Genomic DNA, 21,133 nt, shown 5'->3' with positions numbered 1-21,133 from the left:
TGATGGCTCTTTTGCGTTAGTGCTTAGCGCGGACGGGAGAGTTGGAGCCAGTTGTTTTGTGGGACTCGCGGGGAATGGCAAACTCCACGGTATCCTTGGAAACATCAGACTAAATGACAATGGCTGAGGTAAGAGAGACGGCTTTCACTGCTATTCTCTGTCTGCTCTGCTCACACACACACACACACACCGCCGGCACACACACACACAGTCCGGATATATTTAACAAAGACAAACTGGAAGGAGTTTATGTAGATCGGAGTGACAGACGGGAGGGGTGGGGTGGTAGGGGTAGGGGTAGCGCAGACTTTCATTTTGAGGTGCGCAGATCAGGAGGATGTTTTATATTTTGCGATCACACAGATGCGCATTTGCTACTTTATGTGTGACACACAAGACATGAAGCAGAAACATGCGGGTACAGACTTTAGTTGAGCTGCGATCCCAGATTCCAGTCCTGCATTCATCTCTGCTTTCCTTTTAGGATTTGTTGTTGCAAGTTGTCCCACAGTGATCTGTGGATTCGGGCATCGTTGGAAATGTTTGGATTCTAGCGCCAAAACTCTGTTTGTTTGTTTGTTTTTTTGATGCCTTCCTTTTGAGAAATATACTTTTACTTTTGAACAAAAAGAAGCCAGGTTCTCAAATGTGAAATGCCCCTGCAAGAACTTTGTCTGAATAAAACAGCCGTAATTGAAATGTTTAAATTAGAAAAGTATCTGATTTGTGAGTGAGTGAGCAGGTTCCACATCTGACCAGTTATTCGATGCCAGCTTCTGGTAATTGCTGACATTTCCTGTAACTTTGAGCCGCTCTCAAACACACATCGGTGACTGATGGAGAAAGCAAAAGTCAGCGTGGACAGAGATTGTCCTGACATGCCTTCCAAGAATCCAGAGACCAACGCTCCATAAACAAGAACAGTAACCTCACCATAGACAAGTCTGGCTTCCCGCTCGTAGCACGTGATTCTCTTCTATTCACCGTTTGCCTTCTTTTGATTCATCCTAAAAATGTGTTTTATTGCATTATGCTCAGTTATATTCCATCATGGACGCCACCGCACTTCCACCTCTGTCCTAAAGACACGTGAGTGGACAAAAGTGTCATTGAAACCGTTAGGAGGCGAGGGACTCCAGTCCTTACCTGGACCTGTTCTCCATCCACCGGTCCCTCCGTCTGCGTTTGAGCTTGGGAAACAGAGATCGGCCTGGCCTCCCGTAGCCGCCTGTAGCCTCCTGGGCTGCTGGCCACAGCCTATTGGAATGTAATTTAAGAGCAGCCTAATGTTTTGCTGCAGCCATAATGTAGCAATTAGCTGAGCTGCCTGTGTGGTGGTGGTGTCGGTAGCAGCAGAAGAAACACTCTCCGCTTGCCTGTGTGTGTACAGTGTGTGTGTGTGTGTGTGTGTGTGTGTGTGTAAACAGTTGGAGGAGAAACAGTTGTGGTTTTTTATTCCCTGTTAGACGACTGCGTGTCGCAGCAGAGCGGAGCATCCGGAGAGTTTAACTTCCACAACAATATGTGAAGAAAAAGAGCGTGAGTGAACGCAGCCCCTGTGGAACAGACGCGGAAGTGGAAGTAGCAAACCATGTTTCAGAGAATTGAAAAAGACAATTGCAATTAGTTCCTCACTCAGTCTGAGAGACACTTATTTTCCCAGACTTAAAAAAAAAAAAAATGTTTTTTAATGTAATTGATCAACTTTGATATAATTCCTGTTTTGAGCCTCACAAAAGCCAGAATGTTAATGAATCCGAAAAATGCCCTGACACATCTGATGGGTCGCTGTGATTATCAAATATTCCATCAGTGGTTTAAGGTATGTCGAATAGAACGTCAGCTCTTATTTATTCATTCTAAGATTCTTTTTTTTTTTGGGGGGGGGGGGGGGGGTGGCATCTTGCCTATATTATAGTGGCAGCTGAAGGGAGACAGGAAAGGCAGGAGAGGTTTGGAATCGAACCCGGGCCGCTGCGGTAAGGATTCGGCTCTACCAGGTGAGCAACTGAGGCCCCCCCCCCCCATCAACCCTTATTGTACAAATATAAAAAGACTGTCATCATAAAAACAAAAGAATGATTTCAAATGCATTCACTGAATGATGATGGAGTGTGTGTATGCGTGTGTGTATGTGTGTGTGTGTGGAGGGGGGGGGGGGGGCAGAAGTAGTGTGTAGAACGGCCCTCTGTGGCTTTCCTTTAATACACTCAAGTCCCATCGCTTTCTTCCTGCTGCTGTCTCGTTCTTTCCGTCTTTTGTTTCTTCTTTCTACCTCCGTCTCTTTCTGGGGGTGTCTCTCTGTTCTTTCTTCAGTGCTGCAGGGCCCCAGGGCACAGCACAACACACACACACACACACACACACATGCAGAGGGCCCCTGCTCGTCTTTACAGAGTTGCACTTCACTTTGTGTGTGTTTATGTGTGTGTGTGTGTGTGTGTGTGTGTGTGTGTGTCGGCAGCGGTGGCAACTGTAGCCTGCCAACCTCGTCAGCTTCATTAGGTTCATGATGGTCCATCCGTGAGAGGAATTGGAGGGTGTGTGTGTGTGTGTGTGTGCGTGTGTGTGTGTGTCTGCTCCAGCCTTTTACCCCCTTCAGCGTCTCCTCGAGCTGTGATCCGCCCCTCCTGGCCCCAACCTACCCCCTAAACAACCCCAAACTCCACACACACACACACACACACACAGAGCAGCCACCCCTTGGGTCTGCTCTGCGCTGCCACCAAAAGGCTTGTGAGGATTTGTCAGCCAGATGTGACAAGATTGTCAAGAGGCAGGCGAGGAGGAGGAGAGGCAGATCTGATATTAATCAGAGCGTAGCTGGGAGCCAAACTCTCTCAGACTCAGTGTACTAACATGTTCCCCTCGTTTACTCCCTCTCCGAGCCAAACATTCACCTCCGAGGTCCTAACTGGGGGGGGGGGGGGGGGAGCCACATACACCAGGAAGCCGACCAAACTTTGCCCCCCACCCCACCCTACACCCCCTCACACCCCCACCAGCTCATTGTCTTTAAGATTTTCTTGTCCACTTTCTCATGGATATTCAGGTAACGATTTGCTACCTTTTTTTTTTGCAGTGTGTTTATGTTTGTGTGTGTGTGTGTGTGTGTGTGTGTGTGTGATGAGTACGAAATAATATGTTTTTTTTTTCCACGCTGTCTTTGGGGCTGTATGGACTCTTAATAGGCTCGAACACAGCCTGCCTCTACTTGCACTCGCGCAGGCTTTTTTTTTCCTGGTGTTTGTCTTCTCCTTCTCGTTAAAGCAGCGCTCATGCTTGTAGTGTTTTGTGTTTTGTTTTTTTTTCCCTCGTTTAAGTGTGTTTTAAAAGCTATTTCTCACATGGAGTTTTACTTTTAAAAGGAAGCTGCCGAAGGAAACAATCCAGGCTGGATTGCTTTGTGTGTGTAAAAAAAAAAAAAAAAAAAGAAAAGTTACATATTTTATGTGAAACTTGATGTGATCATTTTGGAGGATATCACAAGTGAGCGGTTTTTATCTGGCGCAGTGTGTTAAAGTGCTTCCTCCTTTCTTGGTGGAGTGACATTAAATCATGCGCCGGGGCACGGGCGGATCACGTTGCCTGCTGAGCCGGCTCATGTATCGCAACCTCACTTTAACTAACACTTGCCATCAATTAACATTTTACTACCTCGCTGTCACACACACACACACACACACACAGAAGTCGGTCCAAGGCGTGATTTATTCATGAGGCTGTGTTCTTTGCTCGTACCGCACACACACACACACTCACACTCTCTCCCTCTCACACACACACACACACACATGCACACACGCTCAGGAAGAGCCAGCGATCAGCGGAGGTGCCAGGTGTAGTCGGTGTAGCTACAAGTTGCGGTGCTGAGGTGGTTTTTATCAGTGAGAGTCGGCATTGTCAGGGTGTCTGAGTGGTACCAGGAACTCCGTCCTCCCACTAAATTCCTGAGTGTGTTCTGACTGGGATAAGATATTTATTTCCTCAGCGTGTGTGTGTGTGTGTGTGTGTGCATGAATGTTTTCCGCTTTTCGCTGTGCTGCAGTTTTTTTTTTCTCGTTTTTGTAGAATTTGGCCATTAATTTTTTTAAAGATATGTTTTAATTGTGATCTGTGTTGGATTTTTTGCTCAAATGTTCACTGGTTGTTTTTTAAAATCCCGTCCAATCAGTTTGCTCTCAGTGTTCAGCTCTGTCATATGTCATGTCCTTTTTAAATGAGTTAAAGTTGGCTTTATAAATATTTCCTGCAAATTAAAAAAAAAAACAGTTCCATTTTCTGTTGATCATTTTTTGATATATAAATATATATATATGTATATATATTTTTTTTTACAGTTTTCAATTTATGTTTTGTCAATAAAAAGCAAAAAGAGAGGAAATGTCCATAACTTCCCAGAGCCCAAGGTGACTTTTTGAAATAGTTTTCTTTTTTTGTTTTGAAATCTAATATGTTTTCAGTGATTAACTGTTGACTTTCTAATAAGCACCCTTTATAAAGGGTTTATAAATTAGAACTAATTGCTCTGTTCATACTTGTGTACAATGTATTGACGTTTTATCGATGAATTATAAACCATTAATCGAATTGCCAGGTTGGGAAGTTTTTTGTTGTTGTTGATGGTCTTGTAATTGATGGTATGAAGCGCCTGTAAATGGTTTATTAATCATGAATACATGCATTAGCATTAGCACACAACTTATTGTCCCTTAATTAAAGGTGCCTCAGTGGAAAGTTGGATCCACATGTACACAATGGCATATGAAAAGTGACATTCCGGAAGCAACTGATGTCCTCAACCACATGATAGTAATGGCGTGCAAAAAGAAACTCTTGAAAAGAAAAAATAATTAATGATAATACTAATAATAATCCTAACTCTCTCTTAACGTTTGCTCTGTTTTTTTGTTTTTTTTTTGCCCTCACGAGGTGTCAAAATCGTTTCTGGCAGAGCTTCCCAGCCTGTGGGCGCTCTGTGGAAAATTGCTTGTTTTCAAGAAAGATATATTTTCTTTTGAACCTTCCATGAATAAAATCTGTGTCACGCAGTTCAGTGATCGTTTATATATTTCCCACCAGGAACACCCTCGCTTCCTTTTCTTTTCCCCTGTGCCATAATTGTCTTGTTAACTGATTAATGGCTGACGGTAAAATCTGATCCGCTCTCGCTCGGCCGTCAGTCTGCCTCTTCCTCAGAGCTGCTTGATACCCCTGTTGTGATTCACTCTTTGGCACCAGCGCCGCTTGTTTCCCCACCCAGTGTCAGTTAGTGTCTGGCTGCTGCTAATTGATTAGTTTTCCACCACATTAGGCCAACAAGTCCCCGTCCATCCATCCCCGAACTGTCTCTGTCCAAGCAGCTGTTTGCTTCTGCCGGGTCTCTAAAGCACCATGGACTATTCCGGACATATGGCAGGGTTTTATTTTAAGAGCCAGAAAGGACTATTTCATTTTATTTCTTTTGTGTGTGTGTGTGTGTGTGTGTGTGTGTGTGGCTGTGGCCCAGCGGTGGGATGAGGACGATGTTCCAGACAAACATAGCTTTGTTTTTGATTATTATTTTATACATCACATCCATGCAGTCCGTTCCTAAATGGCCGCCACGTAGACTGCAGCTCTTGAAGCTGTGAGTGTCTTTTGTGGGTTTGAATTTATTCTGATTCTACCGTAAAAAGGTGTGGAAAGGTGTTTCACACACACACACACACACACACACACACACACGCAGGCACATCAGAGCGTGTGCTATCGCTCAGGATCGTGTTTTTTTTTGTCTGTTGTTGCTGCCTCTCTCGCCACCTTACGCTTCTCTCTTTTCTTAACCTCACCTCCCGTCCTCTTCGACCGCCCTTCGTGGCCTCCGTCCGTCCGTCCGTCCGTCCGTCCCACGCAGCCTGACCTCTGAGTGCGGAGATGCCTGCGACAGATAGGCAGACACTGGGGGCACTGGTGGCGGGAATCAAGTCACACACAAGGAGCTTTCGCGTTAAAGAAAAAAGAAAATGAAAAGGATTTGCAAAAAGTCAGTGCTGCCAGTGCTATAAGAATGCATAGAGACACTATGGAGAGACCAAGACTGTATAGGTTCATAGAATCATGAGCAGAAACTGTTTTTTTTTTTCCCCAGACATTTATTTAATAGCATCTATCATATTTTTTTGTTTTTTGCCTTAATCTTAACTTGAATCCACTTACTTGCTTACTCCAGGGCTTTCTACTGCTAGTCTCATAGTCTTCATCAGCAGGTGGAGTCTGCTCAAGCTGTCATGGAGTTAGCTGAGTGAAAAGTGACAACATCCGGTATAGTCATAAACAAGTCAATTATTATGAGCTGATTAATAATTAAGCAATCTAAATTCATTTCTGTTTTTTTTTATTTTTTTCACGAGCATAACTAACAAAACCACAGTTTTTTGAAGAACCCCTGACTTTACTGTCTGCCCCCACCTCCCCCACCCCACCCCACCTCTGAAAACAAATTCACACCATTTGCCATTTATTCAACAACTTGTACGGCCGACGCTGCTAATAATTGGAGGTGTGTGTGTGTGTGTGTGTGTGTGTGTGTAGGGGGCGGTGGGGTTGGTGTGTGGCTGCACTGTTGATACATCATTGATACAAAGAAGACGACATTGTGTTAGCTTGGGCTTCATTTTGTGCAATTAGTCCTCTTGTCATCGACTCCATTGATGCGTGTGAACAGCCATGGCTTTGTTGTGAGAACAGTGAAGGGAAAGAGATGGGTGGTGGGGGGGGGGGGGGGGTCACTAAGAGCTACTGTTGTGTTGGCCTGCCCTGGGTTGCTATATTTCCTCCTCTTCTTCTTCTTCTTCTTCTTCTTCTTCTCAGGAACTAATGAAATGAATCGCTAATTAAGATAAACGACCTCGAGCGCACTGCATTGGAATGTGTGTGTGTGTGTGTGTGTGTGTGTGTGTGTTACAGGCTGGTGAGCGAGCAGGGGCACCTGATTAAGATGTATATTAAGGGGAGCAGCAGGAGGTGTGTGTGCGCCCACAGTGGGATGGGATTAGCCTAATTGGGCTGTGTTGGTTCTTGGTGCTCTGTAATGATGGGATTATGTCGCTGAGAGATGAGCACAGGGTTTTTTTGTTTTTTTTTTTACACCTCACCACTGTCCGGAGGAGGCTGAGGTGGCCGAGCCAGAGATAAAACCCGACGGGGGGGGGGTGTCATGGGACTGAAGGCCGGAGCTACCACGCTGTGTTCCAAGGCCAGGTAGCTGCCTGCCGCCTCAAATGGCGTCCGTTTATTCGTCCTAATAATGAGAGGTTATTGTAAGGTGAAATGATGTGATCCCAGATCTCAAGGACAAGCCCAGCCTGGAGCGCAGAACCAAGCGACTGACTAAATGAGGAGGAGGAGGAGGAGGAGGAGGAGGCGGCGGTGGGCCCCTACCCATCCTCCCACCCACACTTTTCCTCCTCCTGCGCTCGTGGAGAGGGAGCGAGCTCCAGCGAGGAGCTAAGCATGCCGCTCATGTATACTAAAACCCCACTGATCATGCATTATAGATGCAGAGGGAGAGAGGTGGCGGAGCGCAGCCACTCTGAGGTTTTCCAGCATGTAGCACTAACAACACTGGCTTTGATCATGAATCTGAAGATGCTTTTCCCTCAGTTCCTGGTGTGTAAATGATTTTTTTTTATTTATTTATTTTTTTTTTAGTTTTAATTTATTTATTTATTTTTTGGTCCAAGGCGGAGAGAGAGAGAGGGGGGAAGCAGAGTCATTTTTAGTATATCAGAGCACCGGAGTCCTCTCCGCAGGGTCGCTGCCAAGTCAGCAGCTACTCACAAAACTTGACTCATTACTGCCATTCACTCCTCACTTTGAGTCCCTGTGTCAGTCCACTTCCTCTGCTTTTCTACATGTTTGTCCTGAAAAGATAAAAACCCATTAGCAGATGAGCTAATGGACAGGGTCCTCTGACCTGTGTGTGTGTGTGTGTGTGCCTGAGGCATTGATTGGTTGAGATGGTTTTGGCGGTCCAGTTATGTCCAGGACTTTTTGTTACTGTAGAGAAGACCTGCCCTGACACACACACACACACACACACACACACCTGTGCTAATGCTGCTCCAACAAGGCAAAGCAGGCAATGAGTGACGCACAAAGGGAGAGCAAAATTACTTAAGGCAATCATGTTTGTTCTTTTGGTGTCTTTGGGCAACTTGACGGTTGTACATTTTTCATGCAAGACGAGCAGAGCCACGGCCACACACTCTTTGTCCTCGACTGCTGTCACAGACGGATAAGGTGACGGGGAATATTTCCTGCTTTTATGGTGCATACCTGGACATAAAGAAACGTGAAAATATTAAACCTCTGCAATTATACAAAATATATATATATATAAAAAAAACACATCTCTGATGTCAGGAATTTAGAAATGTAACGGAACTTCGACCTTTTACACTCGCCAGTTCCACCAGCGGCTCAGATTCCACTCAAAATCGCAAGGTTTACAGCAATACCCCAAAAATATGTCTGGCTGAATTTTGTTACAAACAAAATGATACAAGACATCAGCAACAGTTTCATTTCATGAAATAGTGCCGTTTGAATAATTCAGTCGATATAAGCATCAGCTGCATCAAAAAAAAAAAAAAAAAAGAAAAACGCGTAGAAACATACCAAACACATTGAATTTTTATTTCAAGAAAACATAGGGGGAAGTCAGAGTGATGACCAAGTACTGAGGTGGTCGGCGATTCAACTGCGTGATACAGTGGCACAGTGGAGAATTCCTTTTCTTGTGTGCTCATTAAAAAGACAAACTGTGTTTCTTTTTTGTGTGTGTTTAACAGGCTATCTGCTGCACTTTGGTGAACTGTAACTGTGACAGCTTCAAGCCTGGGAAACTGAAGAGGAGGCAGTGTGAAAACTGCAAACATGGCTGGGTAGCACACGGTAAGAGTTTCCACTGGTAATGCAAAGACACTCTGAGCTGAGGCTCTTTTCAGTGATGACATGAAAAGCGTATAGTGTGGATGGGGGACAACATGTCATGTGTTCTCATTATCAACTACTTTCCCCACTTACCACTAATATTATCTAGTCGCGCAGCACGATGGAGCAGCGCAGCCGCTCAATGGGAGAATTTGCCACTTCTGAGCTGAATGTCCACGCCTGTGTTATTGTTGACCACAGCAAAGTGTTTACACCTGTGCGTGATGATCTGAGATCTGGCGGTCTCATTTCATTTCATACTTTTTGGTAAAGCTGAATTTGTACACGTCGTTTCCCAGAACTGTGAGCGCCACGAAAAAAAAGTGCATTCGCCTCCGTTATAGTGTGGTGGAGACAGAAATCTCAGACGCATCTCAAAACACAAGACAAATAAAACAGTCTGCATGCATAGATACCACCGGAAATTAGATTTAAATTAGAAGCGAGCCTTTAAGTAGCACCATGTAACATTTTAGACCACTATTCTATTACTGTCACAAAAATTCTGATACTTTAGCTTACCTACTTGTATAATACTGCACAAACTGTAATACTTAGCCACCGTAAATAAAGAAGACCCTCATTTGGAATAATACTATGTCACACTCTGGTATTGTCACTGCTGGTGTGAAGCAGTTTAGAGTTTTCCCTGACAATGAGGTCTCCGACATGCGTGTAATTTTCCCACTCGTTTGATGCAGGTGCCCCTTCATGATGTTTCTGAAATGATCTACTGGTTACGAACAGATGTGATTCTGCAACTAATGCGGAGTGGATCTGTGGAGCCATTAGCATTTTATGATAATAATGACGCTATGGTGTGTTTCATTCTTCAATTGTGTTCTCTTATTCATTATTTATTGCTCACACAGTATTCTAATAATTTTAATGTATTCTTGTACAAATCACAACCGTTTTATATACACACAAAGGACACATCTTCTACGTGACAATAGGGATGTATACATTTTGGTTTTGTCCCGTATTTGATTTATTTTCAATTCTTTTGTTCTCTATTTTGATTGCATTTATGAATTGGATGTCGTTCCTCTTTGCTCTGTCCTTTCTTCATTGTCAGTCCAGGGACCCGCGGCGTTTCCTAAACTCTAACCCTGTCAAATCTGATGTGTGTGTGTGTTCTAGCTCTGAGTAAGCTGAAGGTGCACCACATGTACCAGAGCAGCCAGGTGGAGATTGTGCACTCCAACGTGGTGTTCGACATCTGCAGCCTGATGCTGTACGGCACCCAAGCCATCCCCATCCGCCTCAAGATTCTCCTGGACCGCCTTTTCTCTGTCCTCAAGCAGGAGGAGGTCATCCAGATCCTCAATGCACTTGACTGGACACTGCAGGACTACATACGGGGATACGTGCTCCAGGTGAGCAGCGAGGGGAAAGACTATTTTCTTTGTGCGTTTAGGGCTCCATGTTGTAATGATTATACCTCAGTCATGCCTCAAGCTGTTCCCCCACCGTCTCCAGTTTGTTTTTATGCTAAGCTAGCTTAACACATTCTCACTCCAGCTCTGTACTGGTTGGGAAAGCTTCTAAAAACAGTCCGGGACCCTAAAAGCAAGAGTATATGAAGGGAGACACAGAAGGAATTCCTGAGGAAGACGAGGGAGGAGGAGGGGTCAGGAAAGCATGTCTGGGGACAAGAAAGAGTGGGGATGTGATGTAGCGACCAGTGCCATGAACTGTCGTGGGTATCGGCCTGCTTGTTGCTGTGGTGCCGCCAGCTCGGGAAAGGTCTCCAAACTGTGCCGGGTAGATTTGTAAATATTGTCTCTTGCTTCAGATTTCCTCTCAAGCCGGAGCCAAGCCGGCCTCAGCCTCGGCTGCAGGCGCTGTGTCAGGGCGAGCTCTCACTTCGATTAGTACATCATCAAGTATTCAAGTTGGAGCTGCGTTTAATTCATGTTAGCTCATCTAATGGCGAACGTAGAGTCAGAATCCTCGACAGGCGCCCAATGAATGCTCTGTGATGAAATATTAATCGCGGTTACGGCATGAAGCTGCTCCTCGCTTTCAAAGACGCCCAAATTCACATGTGATTACTGCTGGGCTAGGGGAGTGAGGACCCGCTTGATCAATGTGAGCCGCCTTCTGATCGCCCCTCCTTTACATGTGCGTCTATATATATTTGTGTGTGTGTGTGTGTATGTGTGGTATGTTTATACACGTATTTGCCTTTGGGAGTGTGTTTGTGGGTGTACTAGCATGTCTGCTAGTATGCGTGTGTGGATGCTCTCAGCACGACGTGTATGTGTCTGTCTGTCTGTCTGCTTCTGTTGATGAGAGAATCCACATGATTCAAATGAAGAGAAATTACCTGCAAGATGAAACATTGTGCGTTCGCGCAATGAAGGATCTCAGGGTTCTGCGCTGCCCGCTTGCATTAACGCTCCATAAGACCCCTTTATTTAGCTGCCCTGCCAGTCTGCTTTATAGGGTGTGTCGTCTAACCCACTCTGTGAATATGTATGAGCAACCCAACAGACACTTATAATGCTAATGATGAAATTGCTCTCCCCCCTTTCTCTTTTCTCCTTCTCAATCTGTTCCGTACCCTTGCCCTCTCCCCTTTCCTGTACCATGTTGCTGGTCCCTTTCTGCCTGCCCTGTCTGCAGGACATAGCGGGGAAGGTGCTGGACCGGTGGGCCATCATGACGTTCGAGGAGGAGATTGCCACACTGCAGCAGTTCCTGCGTTTTGGCGAGACCAAGTCCATAGTGGAGCTGATGGCTCTGCAGGACAAGGAGGGCCAGGCGGTTTTGGTTCCCAGTACCCGCACCAATTCAGATATCCGCACTTTCATTGAGCGCAACACCCCGCGCACTTCTGCCAACCTCTCTTCATCCAAAGTTGAAAAGTTGAGCGGTAACAGCATGCACCACTTTGAGAACTTCATCAACAGTATGGCCTTCATGCTGCCGTTCCAGCTGTTAGGCTCTGTTCCTGCACCATTCCTGGGCTCGCCAACAGGGACACTGCAGCAGCAGCAACACCAGCAACACCAGCAGCCATGCCGTGGATCACTGGAGCAGCTTAATCAGAGACGGGATGATCAAGGGCGGGACTGTCTAGGTAGGGACAACCTCCTCCCTCTGTCACACCCTCCAGAGAGCAGCCTGCTAGGTTCCAGCTCTGTCTCATTCACTGCTGATCTAGACCGAAGTGGAGACAAGCCAATGGACAACCTCTCCACCACCACGAAGATCGAAGCAGAGGACTTCTCCACTAGTGATAACTACTCGGATGGACCCTCTACTCCGTGCACGCCCTCCATGAGCTCTGATGTAACACAGATGTCACCCGACGGCAAGCTGCGCTCCCTGGACAGGAACGGGAGCGGCAGTGGGGTGTCGGGAGGCAGTGGGGGAGGAGGCTCCCTGAAGAAGGGTCGCGTATTTTGCAACGCATGTGAGAAGACATTCTACGACAAAGGCACACTGAAAATCCACTACAATGCAGTGCACCTGAAGATAAAGCACAAGTGTACCATTGAGGGCTGCAACATGGTGTTCAGTTCGCTGCGCAGTCGCAATCGCCATAGTGCCAACCCGAACCCGCGGCTACACATGCCCATGAACCGCAATAACCGGGACAAAGACCTGCGCGGAAGCTTGTCTGCTGATGAGGGCTCTCAAGGAGAGAAGAGGCCTGAATATGGAACCCCCATCCCCGTCTGCTCTGCGGAGAGCCATAAGTCAGTGCCCAGCTACATGGTGAGCCATGTGGACACTGGCTCTAAACTCCACAGCAGCTCGTTCCCCAGCATGGGCCAGAGTGGCATCCTCTTCCCCAACTTAAAAACAGTACAACCGGTCCTACCTTTTTACCGCAGCCTTGTGACCCCAGCAGAGCTTGCCAACACCCCAGGAACACTACCCTCCCTTCCTCTGTTGTCCTCCTCTGTACCAATCAAACCCATCACAGCCCCTGAACCCTACATGACAGACCCTATACCAAAGAAAAAGTCTCGGAAGTCAAGCATGCCAATAAAGATAGAGAAGGAGACGGTGGAGCGAGATGAGCAGATGGATAAGGGAAGCAGCTCTGAGGAAGAGGCTCCTTTGCGGGGCAGGGACAAGGAAGAGTGTGACGCTAGTCGAGCAGAGGGGCGTACATGCGCAAGACAAGCTGGGGAGGAGAAGGAGGCGAGAGAGGCTTACACTGACGAAGAGAAGGAAAGGGAGGGCGCCAAGCATCTGTTGGACCAAACTTTAGATAGAGATATGACAGAGATGGAGGACAAAGATGATGGGCCAAGGCAAGCTGAAACAGGGGTGATCACCTGTGCGTCCTCCCCCTTTGAAAACAGACTGATGGAGAATCACTGTGACAACAACTTACTCTGTCAGGAACCCAATGGCAATGACGAAAGGGAGGACAGGGAGCACGCAAGCTCGCTGCACGCAGCTGACAAGATTTCAGAGCTCAGATGGGACGAGGGGGAGCACAGGCTGACTAATGGGGGCGCTCCCCAGCTCATAGACCGTGAGAGGGAGGGATCTGACGGCTGTGTAGACGACTACGGTGACTCAGGTTTGTCTCACCTCGACCCCGACGCTGACCTGCCACACTACTGTGAGATCTGCAGTAAAACCTTTAAGAATCCATACAGCGTCAAGATGCACTACCAAAATGTCCACTTGAAGGAGATGCACATGTGCACAGTGGACGGCTGCAATGCTGCCTTCCCCTCACGCAGGAGCCGAGACAGGTGAGAGGCAGCCATGTTTTGTTATTGTAGTACATTTTATTGTTTCCGAAGAGGCAAGAGTTCCCTGTATATCGGTAATGTAGCATCAGATCATTGGTTCTCAACCATGTGCCACTAAAACATGCAAATGTGCTGGCAGAGAGGATGGATTGGTAACAGCAGACTCATGGGCCCAAGCTAATATTCTACTTGCCGCATTCATGTGGCTACGAGAATCTGTGTGGTGGGAATTTTTGTCATTTGGCCATTGTCTGCACAGGATCTGCGCAGACAGCATGGCAATAAAAAAGTATATTTTTGTGGTACGTTAAGGTATATTGGACAAAAGACATTCCCTGTGCATACGAGACATTTAGTTTAATTTTAATGCTGATTTTTTTGTTTATCTACAGGCACAGTGCAAATTTGAACCTACACCACAAGCTGCTGACCAAAGACTCATTCAGCCCGGCCAACGCCCTCTACTCACCCTCATCCTACTGTAGAGACAGAGATTCTGTTGGCCTGGACTACTGCCAAGACCAGCGGGACAGAGATCTGTCCCATCGAGACCCAATTAGCCAGACCTCCGTCATCTTCCGAGGAAACAACCGCATGGGCCTGGTCTTCCCTATGAGCAAAATGGCTACTGCATCATACAGCGCCGAGGCATCTCCCTTAGGAGGGATGGAGGGATTAGAAGTAGGAACAGAAGGTGGTGGAAGTGGAGAGGACGGGGCAGTCCTGGACCTGAGCACCTCCTCCTCTGCTCCACCTCGTGGCAACGGCAGCGCTCGATCTTCCTGGGACTCAGATGGAGCCGGTAGTGAGGAAGGGGAAGGGATTGAAGAGGATGAGGAGGCGCTCCCCATGGAGGACAGTGATGAAAGCTGCGATGGGATCGGCGTGCGGAGGCCCGGGGGCGAGGAGTTGGCACTTGGGGGAGAGAGGACCATTGGGGGAGGACAAGTCGGGATTCAGGGAGGTGGGGGTGGATCCCCAATAACCTGCCACGTCTGCCAAAAGGTCTACAGCAACAAGGGCACATTCAGAGCCCATTACAAGACTGTCCATCTGCGACTACTTCATAAGTGTAAAGTCCCTGGCTGCGATATATCCTTCTCCTCGGTGCGAAGCAGGAACAGGCACAGCCAGAACCCAAACCTTCACAGGAACCTAGCCGTTAGCTCGGGTGCCGCGATGGACCAGGAGTAGGGATTTGAGCTCATATGCTACCATGACTAAAATTCCCTTTGTTCTAATTGTCTTTTTGTTGTTGTTGATGTTTTTCTTTTCATTTTTTGGGGCACCTAGAGAAGGCTCACCAATTAGCACTTTTAAATTCCACACCACGGTCCATTCTCCTGTCGTGTTTTTCGTTAAAAAAAAAAAAAAAGAAACAGAGAGAAGAAAAGACAGTGCAGTCAGGAGTTCATTTGTTGTGCGCAAATGCAATTGCTTTTTCGAAACAAATGGCTTTTCCTTGAATACAAAATGGATAAAGCGGCGCATGCATCTGTCCATGTTTACACATCAACCTATAAAGTTCTCGGTAAATTCAATTCCAGCATTGAGAAATGCAACCTTAATGAGTCTCAATCTTTTGTTGTAACACAGTACTGATTTCCTTCTATTGGTTTGCCTTACAGCCCAGTTTAGACCTTCAAAAATCCATTTGTGCGAACTGAATTTTCCCACGCGATGAGCCATGAAACTGTATCATACGAGTGATTTTTTTTTTTTTTTTTTCCTGGTGATTTTGTTGTGTGATGTATGTCCACATCTTCCCCCCCGTGAAGCTGTGCATAATGTGTTGATACAAAAGCAGTAGTGAAGTAAACCTCTACATGTGTCATTTCATTCATTTGGATAATTGTCATCAAAAAAAGAGTCTTTGTTGAAAAGCTATAGTGTTGTGAGCTTGACCAATAAGTTATTGTATGGTGTTATATGATATGTCTTTACTGTTCTGGTTGTTGCATACTGCTAATGTTGACCAAAGATTTTTTCAGTCCACAGGTGTGTGTGTATAGAAACCTCTTCGTACTTTGTGAGGGGTATGCAGTATTAAAAGGGCCCGTCCAGTCTTCTCTGATCTACTTTGTGATTAACAGCAGTATTCAGGTCGTGGGCTCTGTTGTAAAATAAAATAAAATTCGCCCCAAAACAAAACCCCAGCGACGTTTGACTGATCGGGGTGAAACAAAATATCTTGATTTTGGTGGTGTCGAGGAATCCGCTCATGGGACTAGACTTGATTAAAGGCGTCGCTCTTGTATTGTTTGTGTGGTTGCTTGCAGTATCCCGACTGACTGGACAAACGGCAGGACGATATGCTGTGTCTGGAGGCTAGAAGCATGTACTGTGAATGAGTCAAACACTGAGAAATAATAATTAAAAAAAATAAAAATAAAAATGCGATTTATAATAACGGCCCCACATGTGAGCACACCCTAAAAAAAAAAAAAAAAAAGAGCTGGTAAACAAAATGTTTATTGAACTGTATATTCTGTGAATAGAGTAATTTGTTATCTGAAAGAAACCAAAAAAAAAAATATACTGTATAAAATAGGTTAATTCCACCACTAACATGTACTACATGTTTTTCTTTTCTTTTCTTTCTTTTTTTTTTTCCCCAAAAATGAATGAACAAGAGCATTGTGTTGTACATGTCTGATTATTTCACCATGGTTTACTGTTCTGGTTTTGCTCTGTATTCTGCATATATATTATTTTTTTTTCATTCTGTATTTAAATCCAATGGGCCAGATTTAAGATGTTTGTTGTTTGGATTTGCTAAAAAAGAAAAGAAAAAAAAAAAGGAGCAAAAACCAACATATGTTGATAGATGGTTCATGTTTCCTTTGATTTAATGTTACAATATTCATTCCAATTAAATAAAAAGCCATATGTTTGCAAGTCTCCATTCCATTCAATTTTCGATCCATTAAAAAAAAAAAAAAAGTCGGCACAATCATTGCTTTTCATCACTGTGAATGACATTTATTGCTCTGTGTAATATTAGCGGAGCTCCAGCACGAATTTGCACATAGCGCCTTCCAGGAGTGTAGGAGAACAAATAGAAGCCAATTTAAGCAACACATTCTGGTCTAACGGACAAGATTATAACATATACATCTATATATATATATATATATATATATAGATGTATATTTCTATTTATATATATATATATACACTGTGTGTTTGGAACATGTACACCAACACAAACAAAGGACGTAAAGAGGAGGATTTACAAGTATTCTTGTTGCCTTACTCATCTCCGCAGCAGTATCATCCGATCCAGGCTGACTCCCTGGAGGCCTTGTAATACTCAGCGTTAGGCGGAGCAACACTGATGAGCCTCTAACAGACAAATAAAGTAATGGGAGTGCTGGTGAGGATAACGTAGGGCTTCACTGCAGACGATATCCCCCTTAACGTGTCATTCAAAATGTCATTTTTCTTTTTTTTCTTTTTCTTTTTAAAGAATGAGCTCACAAATTACACAACACCATATCTTCTCACTCACCTCTTGCGGGCATAGTTTCGGTTTTATTTGTCCAGACGCTCTCTTAGATTTCTGAAACGGAGGGGGAAGGGGGGAACCAACAGAAAAACAGTGTCTCTGTTGCTGCGGATAATCCACAGGCCACACTTGAGGTGAATTTTCATTGGAACTACTTTCCACTGAGGAGAAAGTCCCTGTGAAAACGGGTTGCAGTTTACATAGAGGGTAAGAAAATATGCCTTTAGTAATTTGGCTTAACAGGCACTTTATAATTAATGAGAAAATCTGTCTAATGAGTTGGTTCGTGGGTAAATCAGCTTGTTTGAAGGAAACTCAATCATGTACCCAAAGTCAAACTGCATTAAAAACACACAAACAAACTAGTCTCATTTTGCAGTATTTCACCGGATTCAAGAAAAAAAACCCAAGGCTTTTAGAACTTACACTAAGAAGAGACACTAACTTGCTCTCAGAGGTTATCTCGCCGTCGGGCCTCTTTGACAGGCCGAGGAGGGGTGTGGTCTGCAGGGCGACTGGGTTCGGGTCAGCTCCGGCTCGACCCCTTCACTGCTACGCCGCCCCAGACAAGCAAACAAAATGGACACAGAATACAGCCAGAGACACAGAGCAGACGTGCAGACACACAGGTGCAGCAACAGTAACGCCTACATGCACACAGAACACAGAGGCAGTGTTCTAAGGGATATTTTGTTGGAATTTTGACGAACAGCATTCTGATTATATTTTGATTCTTGTGATCGGGTGTGATAAAAAAAATAAAAAAAATGGAAGAACCCACGGAGACGGTAGTCACATTCCGCAGTGATTAAAATTTGCATCGCTGCAAAATGGCATACACTACACTACCCAAAAAAAAAGAGAAAAAAAAGAAAAGCTTTCACAGTTATTGAAGAGGTGAATTAATCGCTGTAATACTGCTATGCAAAGTTAAAGGGCATGGATGGAAATGGACCGGGGACAGTGGAAGTATCGCTGGGCCCACATCGAAAAAGCGAGGAGGACAAATCTGTTATGCAACATGCCAAAGTATTGCACTATTACAGAGGGCTGAAAGCCTTGCATAACTCAACAATTCAACCCACCCATCACATTTACTGTACATTAGTGAGCCTGCAGAGCTGTTCCTCATCACTTAGGAACTGAAAAACCCAGTTCTGACAAGTGGCCCCCATCCTTTTTCTCTGGCACGTTGCAGAAATCTAGTACCACTCAGAGAGGGCACAATGGGTTATTTCAGTCCCTCCTGTGCGCTTGCATGTAGGCGACAATATTCAGCAGAGAAGCGGGTTGATCTGTAGAGGTGGAGCACTTGCTCAGCTTCCTCCACAGAAGCTGTATCTGTATCTGGAACAACTTGCATCTTTAGGGCTATTTTTAAGAAGCAGTGGAGCACTTTCGGAGGCCGTTGGGCTGCAAATATGGAACAGATTGAGGAAAGCAAGGAGCCTCGCCTGCAACAGTTTGCTGAAATACACCTGCAAGCATCAAGGACAGATTAGATTTTGGATCTATTCAGACTGAATGCAAAGAGTTTGAGGTGACCTGGCCGTATATCAAGTTCACAGGAACCCCCCCCCCCCATACAAGTCAGACAAACGCACAATCCAAATGTCGGAAACAAACCCCCAGGTTAGCCAAACGGAGTGGCCATAGAGAGAAAAAATATATATATATTGAGGGCCCACACCCTCGAAATACAATTCGTTCCCACGTTTTGGTTCATTCGTGGTTAATAAAAACCATTAACTCATAGTCCTTGAGAATCGACGTTTCCCGGTGACTCAACACTAAACAAGGCTGGCTCTCTGTGTACACACTCATCTCGTGCGCACAAATTAATCGAAACATGGGAACCAAATTTTTTTTTTTCTTCTCGCTTTCTAAGGCCACGCTGGGGCTCCGTAGGAGCCGAACTGTAACACGAACTGTAACACGATTACCCAACGTCCGTCATCGCACTTTGCAGACCAACTTGGTGCACTTAAGGTTTTGAGAAAAAAAAAAAACAGAATATGGAAAATGGAATCAAGAATCAAGAAAAACCTGAAACAGGCTAAAATTATTATTATTACTTGTTTTAAGCAAATGGGACTTTTTAAGCCGAAACGACTTCAAGCTAATATCGCTGGACTGACAAACAATCGCATATGTACGCATCCAGCTGTTCAGTGAGTCCTAGTCTCTGCGACATGCCCAGAAAATATAAGTAAACCAAATAAATCTCTCAGCTTTTTCGTGAGAATACATCAGCTGGCTGCTTTCTGGAGAGTTAGATTTGCTGCGAGCCAGCACCTGGGAAGCAACGGGTACGTGCACGCTACTGTGAGAATCCCAAACAGTGAAACTGAGCCCTCTGAACAACACTGCTGCTTATCCCCCCACATGTTCCAGAGAGAGGGGTCTTTCTGGGGCACTGACACCGGATCCCACCTCTCGGTCCTGGGATGGGGATCAGGGCCGGCAGGGGGTGGATGGGTGGGGGGGGGGTTGGAGGGTAAGGCAGAAAAGGGTGGAGAGAATGGATTGTCCATGGGTGCTTGGGAAGCTGAGGAATATGAGGGGGTATTACCGCCCCGGCACAGCGGCCAGATGGACAGCAGATGACTTTTGTTCTTCCAAATACTCTGCAGGCTGAGGGAGGAAGAAGAGGAAGAGGAGTAAAAGCAGAGGGAAGAAGGAGGGGAGGGGGCAAGAGGAGAGAGGAGAAGATTTGGGTGTCCCAACATGTCCTGCTGTGAAAAAAATCACTATATCCTCCACGTAGTTGTTACAGCCACCGTTATTTAAGCTGTGAAGTTTTATGCAATCAAGAAAAAGACGCTGTAAAAAGTTTATTTGAAAGGTACAACAACATTGTACTGATAACCCCCCCCCCCCAGAGGCAGCTACATATCCTACAGACTTCAAATCAAACGTGGACTCGTCCAACAGCACCACAGCGGGCATGCCAGCACAGGAACCGGCTCCTGGCCTGTCCCCAGCTGCTGGAAACCAGATCTCCACCCGCTCTAATGCCTGCCGCTCTGCAGGCCTCTGCTGCCCCATGGTGGCGTAGAAAACCTGTCGCAGGCTTTCGCTGAGATTTTCACTCAGCAGTCCCTTCCACCACCTCGGAGGATGGCCGCTGGATGAAATGTCGATGCTGATGGGAGGTCATTTGGATAAAACCCTACCAAGCTTATCGTGAGCCACCTGAATCCTGGTTTTAGATGAGTAGTGAAGGAGGTTTGCACCACGAGGGGGCAGCACTGCAGTTTGATTGATTCAGCACATAGTTTGCTTCAATGTGTAACTGTATTTTGGCCTGTAAAGACCATTGAGTTGTTACCCATCACATGTGGATTACATCTAACAGCAATGTTTCATTGGTTAAAAGTTATAAACAATTAACAGAACCTAACACATAATAACAATAAGATTCTTTTTTCCACAATGTTTGGGGAAAATGCTCAGTGGAAGCTAGTGGCACTACTGTGACACCTAGTGGCAGCTAGCGGCACTCTGTGGCACCCTTTTACTAAATTACTAGTTGATTCAGTTCATTAAATTACTATAAAACCTTGCATGCATGAAGAATAGCCAGCCAACCTGACCAGAGCCGACAACTCGAGCGCCACTGTGACGTTGATAAGTAGCCTGTTGCAGATAACGCGTCAGGTCTTTACGGCACTACGTTTGTCATGCGTGGGTAAAATGTTGAGGCTACGGAAACTGCCAGCCCTTTACTCAAACAGCCCTCTGGAGGCTACTACTGCAACTAAGGCATTCAGTCATAAGTGGCGTGAGCATTACTACAGCCAAACTCGGGTTTATTGGCAAGTTGAAAGTTAGTGTCAAAGTCACACTAGCAGTTAGATTAGATTAAAAGACTATGAAATGACAGCCGTGTTATATATAATATTTGAAGAGTCATTCACAA

At 45.5% G+C, this 21,133-nt stretch overlaps 1 protein-coding gene across 1 annotated transcript; it reads left to right on the top strand.

Annotated features, from left to right (window-relative positions):
• Nucleotides 1-113: 113 nt before the first annotated feature.
• Nucleotides 114-14,897, top strand: bnc1 (basonuclin zinc finger protein 1). The gene is made up of 5 exons (XM_070906725.1): nucleotides 114-128; nucleotides 8,835-8,937; nucleotides 10,120-10,355; nucleotides 11,608-13,703; nucleotides 14,096-14,897. The coding sequence occupies exons 1-5, from the start codon at nucleotides 114-116 to the stop codon at nucleotides 14,895-14,897; spliced, it is 3,252 nt and encodes a 1,083-aa protein (XP_070762826.1).
• The last annotated feature ends 6,236 nt before the right edge of the window (nucleotides 14,898-21,133 follow it).

This window comes from Enoplosus armatus, chromosome 1 (genome assembly GCF_043641665.1).
Source record: "Enoplosus armatus isolate fEnoArm2 chromosome 1, fEnoArm2.hap1, whole genome shotgun sequence".
In the NCBI taxonomy this organism is placed as follows: domain Eukaryota; kingdom Metazoa; phylum Chordata; class Actinopteri; order Centrarchiformes; family Enoplosidae; genus Enoplosus; species Enoplosus armatus.
This window is presented reverse-complemented; position numbering and strand designations above follow the sequence as displayed.